This window comes from Aristolochia californica, unplaced genomic scaffold (assembly GCF_029961685.1).
Source record: "Aristolochia californica isolate CCGP_79_NKW_82.1479 unplaced genomic scaffold, dmAriCali1.0.hap1 SCAF_4, whole genome shotgun sequence".
Lineage (NCBI taxonomy): Eukaryota > Viridiplantae > Streptophyta > Magnoliopsida > Piperales > Aristolochiaceae > Aristolochia > Aristolochia californica.
Genome location: NW_027182103.1, coordinates 40354659 through 40373003, shown reverse-complemented (window position 1 = coordinate 40373003; position 18345 = coordinate 40354659). Strand labels below are relative to the sequence as shown.

General features: G+C 40.0%; 3 protein-coding genes and 1 pseudogene across 3 annotated transcripts; 1 reads left to right on the top strand and 3 right to left on the bottom strand.

Moving 5' to 3' along the window:
* Positions 1-42: 42 nt before the first annotated feature.
* Positions 43-1770, top strand: LOC137962968 (shewanella-like protein phosphatase 2). Its single transcript, XM_068810123.1, has one exon. The coding sequence runs from the start codon at positions 128-130 to the stop codon at positions 1346-1348; it is 1221 nt and encodes a 406-aa protein (XP_068666224.1). The 5' UTR covers positions 43-127; the 3' UTR covers positions 1349-1770.
* Positions 1771-3232: 1462 nt separating this feature from the next.
* Positions 3233-5100, bottom strand: LOC137963714 ((+)-neomenthol dehydrogenase). Its single transcript, XM_068810883.1, has 4 exons — positions 4403-5100; positions 4018-4276; positions 3734-3916; positions 3233-3631 (listed from the first exon to the last, which is right to left on the bottom strand). The coding sequence occupies exons 1-4, from the start codon at positions 4441-4443 to the stop codon at positions 3233-3235; spliced, it is 882 nt and encodes a 293-aa protein (XP_068666984.1). The 5' UTR covers positions 4444-5100.
* Positions 5101-10084: 4984 nt separating this feature from the next.
* LOC137963336 (cysteine synthase, chloroplastic/chromoplastic-like) lies at positions 10085-14308 on the bottom strand (annotated as a pseudogene).
* A 487-nt stretch (positions 14309-14795) lies between these two features.
* On the bottom strand, positions 14796-15760 carry LOC137961874 (uncharacterized). The gene has a single exon (XM_068808480.1). It carries the CDS (start codon positions 15595-15597, stop codon positions 15037-15039), a length of 561 nt encoding a protein of 186 aa, XP_068664581.1. The 5' UTR covers positions 15598-15760; the 3' UTR covers positions 14796-15036.
* Between the last annotated feature and the right edge of the window lie 2585 nt (positions 15761-18345).

Below are 18345 nucleotides of genomic sequence, written 5' to 3'. Positions count from 1 at the left end.
CCATTGACCTAATGAAGTCTTTGTATTCCCAAAATACCCTTGCCCGCGCGTAGCGGAGAAATTAAATTCAACCGAGAGTGTCTAGTTCTCAGGAGTCAGCCGGGCAGACATTACCGGAGTTACGGACATGGCAGCGAAAACCGGCGGACAGACGGCTAAGGTGGCTCCGTCTTCAATCTGCAGAGACCTCCATCTCCATTTCTCCTCTTTCATTGACGCATTCGTCGACTTCTCTGTCAGCGGCATCTTCTTCCTCCAAAACCCTAGGTCTTCCGACGCCGTTCCGGAAATCCGTACCCACTACCCCTCGCAAGACCGCCTCGTCGCCGTCGGCGACCTCCACGGAGACCTTCCCAAATCCCTTCAGGCCCTTAGAGTTGCCGATCTCATCGACCCCGCCTCCAGCCGCTGGATAGCTGGGTCCACCACCGTCGTCCAGATCGGCGACGTCCTCGATCGGGGGCCCGACGAGATCAAGCTCCTGTACTTCCTCCATCGCCTGAAGCAAGACGCCGCCAGTCACGGCGGCTCCCTTCTCACCATGCTCGGCAACCACGAGATCATGAACATCGAGTCCGATTTCCGGTACGTGGATCCCAGTGCTCTCGTGCACTTCGAAAACTGGGCACGATGGTACGAAATCGGTTCCAAGATGAAGAGTCTGTGTCCTCAGCTGGGCGTGCAGCCGGATATCTTCCGCGGCATCCCGAAGCTTCTGGCAGGCATCCGGGATGAATTTCAAGAGGGTTTCCGTGCCCGCATCGCAGCTTTGCGGCCGGACGGTCCTATCTCGAAAAGATTCCTGTCAAACAATCCGACTGTTCTGGTGGTCGGGGATTCGGTCTTCGTCCACGGGGGACTGCTGAAAGACCACGTCGCCTACGGTCTGGAACGAATTAACCAGGAGGTTCGGAGTTGGATTAATGGGTTAAGCGGGAGACGGTCCCCGAGTTTCGTTCGAGGGAGGGATTCAGTGGTATGGCTGAGGAGATTCTCGGAGGAATCAGAAAGGAAATGTGATTGCTCGATGCTGGAGCTCGTTCTTGCGACGATCCCCGGCGCGAAGAGGATGATTATGGGGCATACGATTCAACAGATGGGGATTAACGGGGTTTGTCAGAATCGAGCGATCAGAATAGACGTAGGACTGTCCAAAGGTTGTGGTAATGGATTACCCGAGGTTTTGGAGATTAAAGGGGGGGACACGAAAGAGATAAGAATCTTGACTTCGAATCCCATTTACAGGAAGAGCAGGATGTATGAATCGGGTTTAAGAGATGGAGACAAGGTAGGACTGGGTATTCTCCTGCCTGAAAATAGGATCAAGCGGGTTGAAGTCAAGGCCTGAGATTCAATAAGACACGGAACTGATTGATAAGACTCGAAGGATTCATCGTTTAAGCAGAAAAGCTTTTGGATAGTCGACATCTCTGTGAATACAGTAGCAACTGGGTAGCAAATATTATGATCGTAGCTAATGATTCGAAGAGCAGCTAATTGTAATCTTTTCCGTTGTTGATGTTACGGGGACAATAAAAAAAAAGGCACCGGTACACGTTACTGGAAAGTAGTTGTCCCAAGATCTGCGAAGTAGTTTTTCATCATCTTTGCATTATAAATTTTGCAAGGGTTTTTTGCGATTGTTAATTTTATGTTCATCCCCCCTGGGAGTCAACGAAGAAACTTAAATTGAAAGAATGCACCATTTTTTACAGAAGTCAGTGTTTCACATTGTAGTCGGCACTGGTACCAATGGCAAAAGTTGGAGTATCATTGATGTAATTAGTTTATAATTTTTATATTTTATTCACTATTATTAGGGTGAAGGGTATACTTATAATATTAGCACTGTTTAACATTTATAAATAAAGTTTAAGGGAGAAGATTAAGAAAAAGTCCATAACCCTATTCGTCCTCCTCTTTTTTCCTCTCCAAATTGGCCATTCTTACTCTTTTCCTCCTAAACCTTTTCTCTATAATTTTTCTTTTTCTTCTCACCCTTTAATCATTTTTTACTGTGATTATACATCGTAGAATCTAAAGTTTCAATTCTTAAAGTAGTTATAAGCTACAACATACCAAATCTTTTGGAGAATCCATGCCACATTGCAAACAACCCAACTAAACAACATTCTAATATGACAGAGTACTTCATCAAGCATAAAGCAGGCAAGTGGATCTTGTAGAAAATTCCAAGGGCTATTTGAGAGCTTATGACCAGTTGGAGCTACTCTAGTCTGTTGTAGAGACTCAGACCTGCTTAAAGAATGTTGTGGTAAGAAGATAAGAACCTCAGCCCCATGCTTTACTTCAAAGGCAAGATTAAACAGTAAATTAGTATTCATCTATGCATCATGGATTGGGTTGAATAACATCATGGATTGGTGTTTAATACTTGATTTTTGGCTCATTTTTAGGACCAGAAGACTTGTAATGCAGGCAAGGGACTAGGTTGGATTGAACTTGGTTCAATTGGTTGGTCTAGTTTGGGTTTTATAACATTCTCTTGTTTAAGTATTATGTTTTAAGTATTATTTGGGGTTTAAATATTATGTTTTAATTAAATATATTGTTACAATTTACTCATTCTTTTGTTTTTTATATTTTTCTCATTTTGGAACAGAAAACTGTTTTCCGATGCATATGAATTCAGTCCACACTAACACATTAGTTCATATTGATGAATAAAAAAAACTGTTTTCCGATGCATATGAATTCAGTCCACACTAACACATTAGTTCATATTGATGAATAAAATGAATTTGAAGCTGAAGATGAAGTTCAAACTTTCAGTTTGTGAACTAACCCCTCTGTTTTACCATCTAAGCAGTTCTTCAATTCTTTTCCTCTGCGCATTCAATGGCAGCGACCTGAATTGCAGCACGATTTCTTATTGTCTTGTCTCAAACAAATCAATGCATGTTCATGTGCCCATGTGTATCTCTGGCTCTTTTTTAAGAACATTAACTCTCTCTGTACATCATCGCATCCACATGCAGCCGTCTAATGGATCAGACTTTTTGTTCTATTTTAACACCTCTTCCAGGTTCCTACGTTCTGTCCAACAACTGGTATTTTAATGGCGGAATTCTTGAGCTGCAGGTAGGCTACACCAACTAGCCGTAGAAAGAACTGAAAGAGTCCTCACCACCTGTTTGATTAAATTACCCAGACATGATGCTTTTGAATTTCTGTAAAAACTTTCTTCATTCAAGAGTACAGGTTAATCTGTCTACAATTTGGAATAAAATGAAGAAGAGTTTGCCCCACTGAAGAATTTCCCAGTGGGTAGTTCGTCCGGAGGGAGCAGAGCAACACGAGCAGCGAGGGCCGCCACTGCATCCGCGGTGTACTTGCCTTGGCCGCCAGTCATGGCTGTCTTGGTGAAACCTGGGCAGAAGCAGTTGACGCTTATTCGTCGCCCCTGTAGCTGCTTCGCCAAAAGCCTAGAGTATGCGTTGAGAGCAAGCTTGGATACAGCGTAATCAGTCCACACCTTTGGCCACCCTCGTTCCTGCCATTTCCCACTCTGCACGTCTTCCAGGAACAGGTTCACCATGCCATCAATTTTCTCCTCGGATAATCTCTCTTCATCCAGCAGCAGTCTTCTTACGCTTTCGTTGGTTACTTTCTACATATTGAGAAACTTGTTAGACACAATCGAGAAACTTGTTACTGCTGCGCTGCTAATGGTGCACAATCGAGAAAGTCTTAGTCTTAGTGCCTGACTTACATTCAGTAGGCCAAGTCTGGAGCTGATGTTTAACATCCGACTGATTGAAGCTGATCGACGGAACAAAGGAAGAAGGGCTTCGGTGAGCAGCTTTGCCCCATAGAAGTTGGTCTTCATTACCGTCTCTGCATGCTCCACAGAGTTCTGGTCCAGCTCGTTGAAGGAGACGGCAGCATTGTTTACCTGCACAAGATGTCAATCTCATCTGATATGTTTCTTCCCCATTTAAATTACTAAAGAACTGACATGGCTGAAGCCCGTGAACCGGATGAGGGGTTATTTACAAGGATATCTACTGCCCCATAGGCTTCCCGCATCGAGGCTGCAAATGCTTTGATGGAAGCAGGATCGGCTACGTCGAGACGACAGAAGCCGACGTGGAGGCCTTCAGCACGGAGGGACGCGACTGCTCGGAGGCCCTTCGAGGGGTCTCTGGCGGTAAGCACCACCGTGAGGCCCAGCTCTGCAAACCTCTTGACGAGAGCATAACCAATACCCTGGTTAGCCCCTGTGACGACAACAATCGTGTCCTTGGACCACCACCTGAAAAACACAAACACCCCCACCGTTCGTCAATTACGTTACAGACTGTCAAAGAGAGATAATTGAATTTGTGAGATTTGGTTGATGGGTATGTGTTTGGGAAGAGGAAATGAGAGGGCATTCGACCTGGTCGATAGAGAAGACGGCTCTGCTTCTTTTGACTCCATTCCAATCTGCAGAGAACTGAAGAATGGGTACTACAGGGGAGAAAAGGGAGAGGAAGCGAAAGAGTAGCGCTCGTTTTATATAGGGTAAGATCAGGGTCACGGAGACATTAAATAATGAGGGAGGGAGGGCTGATGATGGCGTCGCCATTTCTGATTTCTCCACCTTGGGAACACGCCAGGGGACCCCGTGGAAATGGCATCGAGAGAAGAATAAACTAAGGCGTAGCCGTCAAGGACTCATAGCACGACCGCAGTCCCAGACTCTTCCAATGAAAAAGACCTAAAAGGAGAGTGGCAGAGGAAAGGAGAAGTTTACAGAAAACAGATGGTAATTTATTTACCCGCTAGTGCCTCCATGGGAAGGAACCCATTGACATAGAGCAGACTTCATCTGGTCTGAGTGATTTCTGGCATATGAGATTGCAAGGGTTCGAGCTGTGAAGTGTTTTTTGGGGGGACTAGCAGAAGAAATCGTTTTCAGATTATAAATAGCAGGAAACTCTACGCAGGGATAAAGAACGGCGTAACAGAAAATAGGCAAGGGATAAGAGAACTTTTCAGCAAATGATGAGCATTTTCGAGATTTGAGGCTGTGGGCGTGATCCAGGAAGACGAAAAGGAAACAAATTGAAAAAGATACGACTTCGAGAAGTTCGAGGATACAGACGCAGAAAATATTTCTGTTCTCGGTTCTGTAAAATTTGAGGTGAGGAAAATAATATAAGGTAAACCTTCCCCGTTTGTTTTTATTAAGGTGGGGTTGGTCAACAAATGGGTGTTAGTGTGGACAAGTTTATCTTCGAAATCTTTGAAATAGGGTGTTAGTGTGGACAAGTTCATCTTTGAAATTTAAAATTATTGATTTTATTAATTATAAAAATAAGTTAATTAAACCAAGTGTTTGAGTTAATAATATTTTAATTACCACTATTAAATTACTAATACAATATAGTAAATAAAAAAATATTATATTAATAACATAATTAATAATATATTTTGACAAAATTAAAAGTAATTAATTAATCAAATGTATACTTTAATTATATTTTATTTACCAGAGACTTAAATATGAAGTTTAATATAGTAATAAAATTGAACAAAAATAATAAATAAATACTTTATTAATAACCTAAAAAAAAGATTATTCTAATAACGAGTTCGTGCCTTTAATATTAAAATCATCAAGTTACAAGTTTAGTACATATAAACGACGTATGTTCAAAAGTAATAAGATACAACCATCATTTATCGTTCCACATGAAAGTCGATATGGCATCTCGAAATTGTGTAGCTCTTGTAGATTCTAATGTACTCTGCCTCCAAAAGCATGTTACTTGACTACCCACATCCTCAAGACCATCGCAATCGTTGTTGTCTGTATACATTTTACATAAAATTGGATATGACCTCTACATAAAATTAGGCATAACTTATATATATAATACATGTATAAGATTGGGCATAACCTCTTCTTAAAATTGAACATAATCTATGTATATAATACTTGTATAAAATTTGGCATGACCTGTACTTAAAATTGGACATAATCAATATACATAATACCTGCATAAACACTCCATAAAATTATCTATACATTTCATAAATACTCCATGGAATTGTTTATATACACTCCATAAAATTGTCTATACATTTCATAAATACTCCATGGAATTGTTTATAGACACTCCATAAAATAGTCTAAACACTCCATACACTGCATAACATTATAAATAAACTCCATACAATAATCAAACACAACAAAATTAAATGAAATATCACTATCAATTTACAATCGCCCAAACAAAAACTATAAATCCATTATAAATTTACAAACTATAATTGTTTCTCTTCGTACTAGTTGTTTCGCCCATTTCCCCCTATGAACTGATCTCCAAATCTTCCCCTTGATTAATCTTTCTCTTGTAGAGGAGGCAACTCCTTCAATACTGCAATTGTTACATCATCCGCATTGCCCTGACATGCAAGTAAGAACATCTAGAATAAATCTGTGATTATGGTAAAAAAAAAAGGGCCAACTCTTTACTAGTTTACTTTTAACAATCTAAAAATTCTGAATAGGGATATAAATATTGCACTGATGAGATATTCTCAAGCAGGCTTCCGGACTCAAAAGTCTCCTACTCCAAAAAAATAAGATTGAAAAACAAAATCTTAGAAGAATGGTTGAAATGGCATTGGTTAACAAGTTCTCAACAATATCAAAAGTAGGATATATCAATCACAAATAGCTGTCTATAAGGCAAATCAAATACAACACTAAATTAATAAAAAAAATAGAGTTTAGACTTACCTTATGAAATTTGAGAAAAATCAAGGCGAAGGGTTAAATCGAAACCACAAAAAAAAGAAAATACCATGTGGTGGATATGTATAACACCCGAATCTCCTCACCACATGGCAAAAACATTCCATTGCACTTCAAAAATCCTCAACAACATTCTAAAATATTTCAAAATTAATTACACTATTTTCACTACTGCATATGCACTAAACAATGAGAAAACACACACATCAAGTTCAAATTCACCAAACACCCCCGGTAGAGCCCCATATAACTTCGCAGTCACTACGAACTGTACCTCGTCAGTGATGGGGGTCGGGTTTCGTTGGCTAATGGACACCCGTGTAGGCGACTCAGCCTTGTTTGAATTGGATAAAAAAACCCCTAATAAAACCTAAACCATAAACCATCAAACCCTAAAGTCAAACCCTATCACCTAATAAACTCTAAACCCTAAACACTCATTCCATAATACAGCACCCTAAACCTTAGAAGCCCTAAACCCTAAACCCTAAACCCTAAACCCTACACATAATTCCAGACCCTAAACCCAAAAAACCCTAGAGCTTAAAAACACAAAACCCCCCAAAACCTTAAAAACCCTATCACCTAAACCCTAAACACTAATTCCAGAACTTAATACCTTAAAAGCCCTAAACCCTAAACCCTACACACTAATTCCATACCCTAAACCCAAAAAACCCTAGAGCTTAAAAACACAAAACCCCCAAAACCTTAAAAACCCTAAACCTTAAAAACCCTAATCCCTAAAATACCCTAAATCCTTAACCATAAACCCTAAACCCTAATTAGAAGACCCTTAAATACCGAGCACCAAACCCTAAAAATAGTCCCTAACACGAATCAAGAATTTAGACCCTAAACCGTAACCCTAAATCCCACAATTATGCACAAATACCCCCCCAATTAGGCACTGAAAATAAATTTAAATCAAATAAAACACTAATTTAATGAAAAAAATTAGGATTTAGGCATACCTTCTGAAATTTGGGGAAAATCGAGGCCAAAGGATGAAATCGATGCCGAATGGGGAAATCGATGCCTAATCGAAGTAGAAATTAAGCAATTAATGCCCAAATGTCCAAAATCGAAGAAAATCGAAATGGAAATGGGGAAATCGAACGTAATCGAAAGGTATTTTCGGGGGAAAGGAGAATAGCTAGAGAGAGAAGGGAGTGGGAGGCCGAAAGGGAGAAGAGAGGGAGAAGACAGAGAAGAAAGGGAGGTCGGGAGGGATAAGAGAGAGAGAAGCGAGAGAGAGGGAGGTCGGGAGGGATAAGAGAGAGAGAAGCGAGAGAGAGGGAGTCACGGAGACGAGAGAGGGTGAGGCCGAGAGAAAACCGAGAGATGAGGCCGGAGACTAGAGGGAGCGGAGACGGTGGCCGAAGACGAAAATCCGATCGATTTTATGGCAGTAGAACGTCGGGGGCGCAGGGAGACGAGAGAGGGAGTGCGGGAGAGAGGAAGAAAAAATGAGAAATGACGACGCGTGAGAACAGCGTCGCCCGTCCTTCAATTCAAAGAAGATCAAACAAGGCCTTCTTCCAGATGATCGAAGTTAAACCATGGAGATGAAGGACCCCTTCATCCCCTGCATCGAGATGAAGCTTCATCTGCGCTCCACTAACGACTTCAAGTGTTGAAGGGCGTTATGCGAATGAAGATCATCTCGTCCTTCAAGTTGACGAACCCCCCTAAGCAACGGAATCGAAACTGGCGGACTTTGGACTTTAGACTTTGGACCAGTGGAAGAGTTAAAGCCAGCAATCTCGGGATTACTGAGAGAAGAACTGTCAAACCCCCCACGGAATGAAAACAGTGCAAGCAAAGATCATAAGTATCTCTGTGTCTTACCATTAGTTTTTAGTGATTATGGTGAATTTTGATTAGTTTGGAAGGCTGAGTATCAATTTTCTATGAAGTAGTGTAGATAAATAAAAAGAGTAGTATTACAGAACAATCAATCTTTTATCCAAACTCTAAGGTTAAATTGAGAGAGGTCATTCATGCTAAAACCTCACTATATTTGAAGTTTTCATAGGAAAAATGCAATCAATACCCTTTTTGTTGATGTTTGCAACAAACACCCTTTTTTCTTTATAGATTAGTGATATTTTTCTTCCAGTTCTTATCCTTTATTTTCAAATTCTCTTTTTTCCTATCCACTAATCTACAAAGAAAAAAGTTTCATACCCCTTACTTTTCAAGCTTGTAACTGGATAAGCAAGCAAAAACCTCCTACTTGCAAAAGCATGGTAACAGCCATACTATCTTTCTATGCTCAAACCTCCTACTTGCAATAGCATGGTAACTGAACCCTTTCAGGTGCATTATTTCTGTCTGGCTACTTGGACTAGATTTTTAAATGGACTAAAGACGACTAGAGTGGCACTAAATGCAAAATCTTTAACCAAGATCATGTGGTTTCGAGCTACAATCTACCTGGGTTCAGGATTTTATAATAATCTCTAGCATCAGTTGCTCAACCAATCAAATTAGGACTTGGTCTCCAATCTTACAAGCTGAAAATATCGCATGTAAAGCCATTACAACTGTAATGATATGAAGGATCCAATTTGCAAATACTGATTGAGATTTCTAGAGCCAGTACCACCTTTCCAAACGCTCTTATTATCATATGAGGAAATGCTTCTAACTATGTTGTAGTCTAGTCCAATCTTCAGGGCATGTCTAAGTTGTCTGAAGCTGAGGAGTGAACTCTTCCACTGGAATTCGTATATTTAAGGTAGAAATCTGTGGCCCAATCACATCCAAGGTAAATTACCATTATCAAATTTTGAATTTGGTCTAAATATTTGGCAGAATAGCATTGCAAGGCATGAACATATGGTGGAATATTGTTTATTAAAACAGTTAAATTTGGGTTGAGTCTATCCTAAAATGACTAACTGAAAAATTAGAGGCTTTTCCCAACTAATAACCACACGACTTTTCCTAACATTAACCTATGTGAGATTATTCCAACTATCACTCACCCTTATATCCAGGCCTACTAGCCGAAGTTAAGTGACTTTTCCCAACTAATAACCACATACTTTTCTTGACATTAACATATGTAGTTTTTTCTCTCTAAAAAAAGCAAATCCAATTGAGGATGCCTTTGGCAGTAGTGGATGGAAGCAAAAAGAAATACTCTGAGTGCTTTGAGTAGCTTCAAACAAATCTACAGAGTGTTCCAGGAACAAAAACATTACTATTTTTCTTTTGGTCTCTATTCTTCTAACATTCGTTTGCACATCTTTGCATTCAAGTGTCTTTATCAATAAAGTTATCTTATTATTTTTTAACAGCATGTTACTAATTCTAGAACAGACAAAACCAAAAAGATTTGCCATTTTTTTAATGGCATGTTACTAATTCTAATGAAGACAAAAACAAAAAGATCTCTTGAAAAGTTCTTTTATGTAAGGGAAAAAATACTTCAACAGGAAAGGATAAAAACAACACATAAATACATACTGCAATTAGTTTGCCTGCATTTTCTGGTCTTTTCCCAACCCTGATAGCAGCAGCACTGGTGGCACCAGAAGATATACCTACCTGTATACAGGACATTCAAGTTTCAAAACAAGGAAGAGGCGAGATGGTAAATTTCAGGAACTTGAACGTGCAAGATAACAAATGCTGGGATACTTACCAGTAGGCCTTCTTGGAAGGCCAACTGTTTTGCAGTGTCTACTGCTGCATCACTGGAGACCTGTATCGAAAAATAAGACATGATAATTAGGAAGACAAATAGTCCACAAGTATGGAAGCCCTAATGCAACATTCCATAGCATGAAATTTTGTAATATGAATTGTAAGAAGTTCACTTCAGAGCTCAAGTTGGACATGAGGTCATGGCCACATAGCAGAACAAAAATATGGATATAAGAAGTTACAGGAATTCATAACCTTCCATGGGCAGACAATTCTCACAGAAAACAAAGAATAAATAGCCTCAACAACTTAGTTCATTTTATTTTAATATATTAATATTTTTTTATTGTTGGCTACACACTAAACCCCAGTGAGACTTCAGCACAAGACCACTGAGCCATAGGCCCAATCCACTTTTTTAACTACATAAGGACAGTTGCCCATAGAAAAACATGATAGTTGCAATTCAGGGGGGTGTTTAAGCACACTATTCTGGTTAAAAAAAACTTAATTAAAAAATCCCAATTTGCACTTGTTTAGACAAACCATATTGAATAAATACAATTTCCAACTGATTGAGATTGTGTTTTCATAGAAAGCTTGTCGTGATGATAGCCCACAGAAAGACTTTTTTATTCCACACATCTACCAATTGATAGCTGCAAGGAGATTGATTAAGATGACCATAAAAGCACAAAGGTAACATGTCAGAAGCAAGAAGATCAAGGAAAATATTCACTTCTGAATAAAAAATAATCTATTTTCACATTTTGCTAGCCACAAATGTCAAAAAGCTAACCGGCAGAAGAGAGCTCAAAGACCATCCATCCAAAGAATTTCATAAAATATTAGTATGGACAAACATAATAAAATAAAAACCAAAAAATCAAACCTCTAACACTTCATCAAGCACTTCGAGATCTAAATTCTTAGGTACAAATCCCGCTCCAAGGCCCTGAATCTTATGTTGACCTGAAATAGTAAAAACCATCACTTATTAAAAAAATTTATTAAACAAGTATGTTATATCCCAAATAAGACACTGAAACACTATCAATTTCAGAAATCGTGATCCTTAAAGTCATTATGTTGTAAAGTTTTGATGAATAAAGATAGGATATATATATATATATATATATATATAGAGAGAGAGAGAGAGAGAGAGAAAGAGAGAGAGAGAGAGAGAGAGAGAGAGAGAGAGAGAGGGCTGATCCAATACGAAAAGCCATTTGGTGCGAAACATGTGAAGCAGCTATCTCAGCCGTTCGATCAATAACTATCTCAGCTGTCTGATTAATGGCTATCTCAGCCATCAAATCATGATCAGACGGCTGAGATAGCCATTTCGCATGTTTCGCACCGAATGACTTTTTGTATTGGATCGGCCATATATATATTTATATATATTATATTGATGTAAAATAACCGAATGAATAAAAGAATGGCTTTACAAGGCTGTCCCCCTGAAAGTATATTGCTTTCCGAAGGCTCCACACCAATAATCTTGGAATCACAGTGTAGAATGCAGTGTCAACAATTCGGAGTAGCAGAACCACAAATTTTGAAATCCAAAAGAATCTCAACAAAAATATTCTGAAGAAAATGAACACATCCCAGTGAGAACTATACCTTTATGTTAGGGTTTTTGCTTTTTAAAAGCCTACCAACTCCTGTTATAGTTCCACAAGTCCCAATTCCTGCAACAAATATGTCCACCTTGCCTCTAGTATCCTCCCAGATTTCAGGACCTGTTGTCTCATAGTGTATCTGCATCAAGAAGAAAATTCAAATATCTAACTTGAGATTTTTTATGTTTTTTTGGAAGTTGACCACACACCCATTCTACACCTCATACTCCCTGGTGAGACTTGAACCCAATACCTCACACTAGAAACCCTCCCATATGACCATTAATCTGAAGGCCTATCTACAAGGTTATTTTCAATTCTACTCTCACCTTTGGGTTTGCTGGGTTGTCAAATTGCTGAAGCATGTAGGCATTAAGTGTATTGTTCACAATCTCTTCAGCCTTTTGAACAGCTCCTTTCATGTCCTTCGCTGAATTTGTAAGGACAAGTTCTGCTCCAAATGCTCTAAGAAGGATTCGTCTTTCCATACTCATTGATGCTGGCATTGTTAGTTTCAGCTTGTATCCTTTTGCAGCAGCAATAAAAGCAAGCCCAATTCCAGTGTTTCCATTAGTGGGTTCCACTAGAACAGTCTTAAAAATAATAATAAAACAGAAAATAAAATCTTAATATATAAACAAACAGATTACAATATAAGCTGAAAATATTCTTGTTGACAAAAAATGGCTCTTGTACGTAAATCAAGAAAAAAAGTCACAATAATACTGCATTATTTACTTTTCCAGAGGCAATTAATCCCTTTTGCTCAGCATAAGCTATCATGCTATAACCTATCCTGAAGAAAAAGACAGAAAAATGTTAATGTATCACACTGAACTACAAGAGAACATGTAAAAAAATATCATCAATAACAAAGCACATGTTTTAAGAGAAAAAATAGTTACATGTCCTTAACACTGCGACATGGCTCCATGATCTCAACCTTGGTACTGATATTTGCAAGACTCCCCTTTACTATATTATTCAAATACACCATAGGGATTTTCCCTATGAGCTGTTGTGAGACAATTGGACATTCAGAAAACTAAATACATTACAGAAGGTAAATGCATGTCCACAACATCTGTTCACTGTAAATAAAGAGGTTTACTGATCATATTTGTTGACTTCTTTCGGTGGCATGTTTCAGTCCTCTTCCCCATTACTTAGAAAAAGTGAGCCACCGGTTCAGGTATAAGATACTATCATTACCGCCTGGACAATTAGACATCCAAAAGCGGAGCTCTACCAACTGAGCTATATCCCCCCTGAGCCGAGTGGAGCATGCATGGAGTCAGATGCTTCTTTGATTCGTTTCCCTGGCGCAGCTAGGCCATCCTGGACTTGAACCAAAGACCTCGCCATGAATTAAATCATCGCAACTACGATCCAGAGAGAATCAATAGATTCTTTTTTGGAAGCAATTCATCCTTCCCCAACACAATATTTTCCCGCTGGGAGGAATAAGTAACTGGTTTAGTAAACCAGCAAAGTCAACGAGTTATAAAAAGTATAAAAAGTGTAAAACAAGATTTTTGCAACCAAAATGTGCCTTTCATTATATATATCTTTGAAGTTGAGAATTATATAGGAAATTACATACTAGAGAAAGAATTGTGCAGTTTTTTGTTGGAATCTGTGAACAATATAAAAGAAACATAAAACAACAGGGAAACCTAGGTACAACATCCATAACGGATTCTCTAAATTAAATAGCCAGTCTTTAAACCAAGGTGAAGCTTATCCCAGTAAAATGTTATACAGAGAAGTTCTGAACGAATCACACAAGAAAGAACATAGGGCCATAACGTAGAGAGATATTGGAAGGCACAAACAAAAGGAGAGACAGAATAATTTGCCCAACTTGTCAAATTGCTCTCGAGGTTCCCTATTCGTGTAGAGGTTCAATATGCCATTGGACAAAACAAGGCACTCATAAGGACCAAAACCAAAAGCTAACAGTAGAATTACCTTTGACTTCTCTCAGTTCCACATTTAGATACAACTTCTCAGCAGACGCAATAGGAATTATAAGAAACAGTCCCTTAAGCACAATTCAGACGCATTGATCCAAACAAAAAATGCGAGTAAAACTTTTAACCATTTACACTAAAACCAACATAACCTTTTCATCCCAAACATTGACCAACGGAACAAAAATGCTTCATGATATCTTTTTGAACTCACCTTCAATTTCAGTCTGAGGCTTGACAGAAACAGCTTTGCAGACAATGGGCAGCAAAAAACAGCACATTTCCCCCCATTTGATGAATTCGTTTTAAGTTTAAGAACAAACGGAGAATAAAACTGAACAGTGAGGATTGCTTGGAAAATCCCAACTTCGAGTTGGGAGAAGATGACAGACGATGGAAGAGAACTGGGGAAGACAACCAAGCCACGGATCATAAAGATCTCCGTTGCCAGTATCCTCCTTTTGGTCCCTCTGCTGACACTCTTTAGGAAGCCGGTCGTCGTAATCAACGGGTTCGGTCCAGCTGTGTAAACTGAATTAAAGGAATCACTCGCGGAAAAAACATTTGCCGTCCTTCGCATTTTATTGAATTGGACGCCTGCCTTGTTATTAAGAACTGGTTCAAGGATAAAATTCTGGACATTGCCGAGCTGTAACTTCGCTTTTTAATGGTGGTTCGATCACACAGTTATCTTTTCACTGCACCTTACATTGACCGATTGATAAAATTGCAAGAAATTGACAAAACAGCACAATATGTCATCAAAATAGAGAGAAAACTGGGAAATAGCCTTTAATATCATTAAGGTGAAAAAATTACAGAACCAGCTATCAATCAAACAGAGGGCGTTAAGAAATTAACTTCTTTCATCCCCCTTTCTCTCACAAAAGAATAACAAATGAAACCCATCAAGAAAATTACAGTAATCATAATAGTAAGAAGCGCAACTCCGAATGTATATTTATAGATGGCAAGAATTCAATTCCCTGATTCTTCGTTTTCTCTCGATTTACACCTGGAAAGGCCAGGGCCAGTCGCTCATATCCTCCTGCTGCACCTTGGAGCTCCTTTTCATGGCGCTGCTGCCTCCATCTCCTTCCACGTAAGCGTAGTACCTCAATACAAAAGCTAGCGCCAGTACCACCCACTCCAAACAGAAGATCAGAATGCAAAGCCCACCGGCCAGTTTCAGTATCATCGATCCATTCTCTTCCCTCACGTAAGATTTCAGTGACTCCAGAAAGTCCCCTGTTCTGGTGAACACCAGGACAGCGACGGACCCTTGGAAGATGGCTGTAAGCACCGTCGCGACCATGTGCACGGCGTGGCACCTATTCGTCCCGGCCGTGGCCGCGTGGCATCCGAAGATGGCCCCTCCAATTGTCCATATGTGGAGGAGGATCAAGAAGAAGCCGCAGATGGAGGGGACGAGGCGGAGGGAGAGGGTCAGGAAGATGCAACTGGAGGCCGCTCCGAGAAGAATGTAGTTGCAGAGGAGAAAGATTTTGTGGGTGTGGTAGTGGGACTCGGTCACCGGAGAGGAGGAGGATGGCTTCATGGAGAGACCCATTTACGAAACAATTGACAGAATCCCAATCGAGCGATCGTACTTCAACAAGAATCCCAAATGGGTTGTCGACGTAATCGATTTCCCTGCGGCTTAGTGATCGACGAGAGAAGAGGAGCGCTTTCGGGGGGCGAGATAGAAGAGACTGGTGAGCTGTTGTCGAAGAGAGTTGCTGCAGGGGGGCTTATTTGAAGGCTATCAGGAGGGGAAAATATGACCGTTGCAGGTGGGACAGGTCAGCATCTGAAAGCAACGGCTAGTTTTCCTTGGGATTCCTCTTGTTGTTAATAGCATGCTTTCTTTTCTCCAAAACGTTGTTAATTGCTATGACCAAAAGAGTCTAAATAAAAAAAATAAAAAATTCATATGTGACCAAATTTCACATTCAAGCAAAACATAAGGGAGGAGGCCTCCCTTCGATCCCAGTAACAATAGAGGAGGAGAGGGGGAGGATGGCAAAGCTCTTCCTCCTTTTTCTCCCTAATGGAGGGAAAGAGAGGGTGTTGCCCCCTCCATTCATGTGTTTTTTTTCACATAGGATATTGGTCGACTAATGGTAATGGGAATGATTGATCAACCGGTGAACAATTGGGTTCCTATAAAATGATTGATCAATCAATCAAAGAGGATGATTGATCAACAGGTGAACAATTGGGTTCCTATACAATGATTGATCGATCAAAGAGAAATGATCAATCATTCTGTGGACAATTTTTTCTAGAAAAGTAGGTTTTTGCTTTGATCTTTAATTTTGTAAGGTAGAAAGATCTTGGTTTATTAGTTGAAAAAAGTTCTCAATTTGACTAATCATTTTAAGATAGACCTTAGACCCAACTCCTAACAGTTTTTAGATAGTTGCCTTGACACCTCATTAACGTGTCAATTCATTTGAAGCTTTACTCTCTTGGGAATATGAAATACTGAATTGAACCACATATTTATATTAATTAAGAGTGGTATTTATATAATTTAGAATAAAAATGATAAATACAATAATGGAGATATTATCTCCAAGTTGGAGGGAAGATAAAAATCTTTCTTGAACCTAAGTGAAAATAATCCCTTATCATGCCCCTTTAAGATAAGCCACGGTTGGAAAGACCAATCTTGTCTCATAACAATTCATACTGTGAAACTGGCAATGGCGTTGTAAGGAGATCATACCCGATAAGGATAAATTTGAACCAAGAGGGAGAGACTGAATTTGGGAAGAGATTTGTAGAGGGTTTTCAGTAGACAAAGTTGGGAGCCATCGATGTACCCAAAGAGATCATACCCGGTAATTATGAGTTTGAGCTAAGAAGGAGAGGTTTGAATTTGGGGAGAAATTTGTAGTAGGGGTATTTGGTGGACAAGATTTGGAGTTATCAATGTACCCAAAAAGATCATACCCGATAACTATGAATTTGAGCCAAAAGAATAGGTTTGAATTTGGAGAGAGATTTTACAGTGAGTTTGGAACTAATACGGCGCGGCATCGACTCGGAGGCTAGAGATAAATGACAAAGGCCAGAGACGATGGAGGCTACGGTCTAATGGGTTGGGCGGTGTTGATGGCTCAGGGAAGGTCGAAATAAAGGAGGAAGAAGGAGAGACCAAGGTGGGAGCACATCGAAGGCTGGAGGGCATCGACTCGGATTGCGCCTGCAATTAATGGGGCTGGCGCAGTGAGGGATGCGTCGTCGACGGGAAGTCTGAAGGCTTTATTTGCCCCAAACTTATGTCTCCTTAGACTTTGGGTTTGCAAGGCGATGAGAGGAAGGCTTTTGCGGCGCCAGTGAGAAGCAAAGGGAAGGGTCATCGCGGGGGGGATGTTGGTGATGACGTGCTGGTTTATGCTATAGAACTGGTCAGAAACAGTGGAAATGGCTCAACTCCGTTGAGAAGCAATGACAGACGTGCATCACTGAGGGTCCAACGAAGGACGATGGAGGCCGATGCGGCAATGGTTGATGGCAATATGAAGATTTTGTGGTGGTGGTGATGGCATGGAGCAGAGACGAAAGACACTCTCTGCTTTCTTTCTCTTTTTTCTTTTTTTTTTATTCTCTGCTTACTTCTTTTGATGGGGAAAGGGAAGGGAAGCAAGCGGGGGAAATTTGGGGAGAAGGTTGTTGCTACGGAGACACAGGCAATTGAGCGAAAAGGTTGTTGAAGCGTAGGCGTACAACTCACACAAAATGCGGCCGGTGGTTCACCTTGAATTGCTGGAGGGCATTGCCGAGAGAGATGGGTGGAGAGGATTTCAAACAAAAAGTAGAAATTGATCTGCTCTAATACGAGATCTTATCTCTTAAACCGAAAGGGAAGATAAGAAATTTTATCTCTTAAACCTAAGCAAAGATAAACCCTTTTCAGGGAGTAGTTAAAGTTCATTCCGAAATTCTGAATCAAATGCAGCCAATTCGTTCCCAACTAAGCCACCTTAACAAAGAGGAAAGAAAAAAAAAAAGTGTTTCTCTGCATTGTTGAGGCTTTAGAAACACAAATTCCAGCGACAGATTACGCAATGGCCTTCCCTGCAAATTTGAGTGAAATCCACATGGGAAACCAATCTTGGAGACAGAAACAAAAAATGTTGGATATATTCCCACATCCGAGGCGACAGCGTAGGCCAGTGGAGAGAGCAAGGATGAAGAGCTGGTGGCTTCCATGGTGGAGTACGATACATGAATCCACTTTTCCCCTTTATTTGTTTCATTGTTTTCCAACTGTAATGATTTTGATTCTCTCTTCGTCCTGACAAAACAA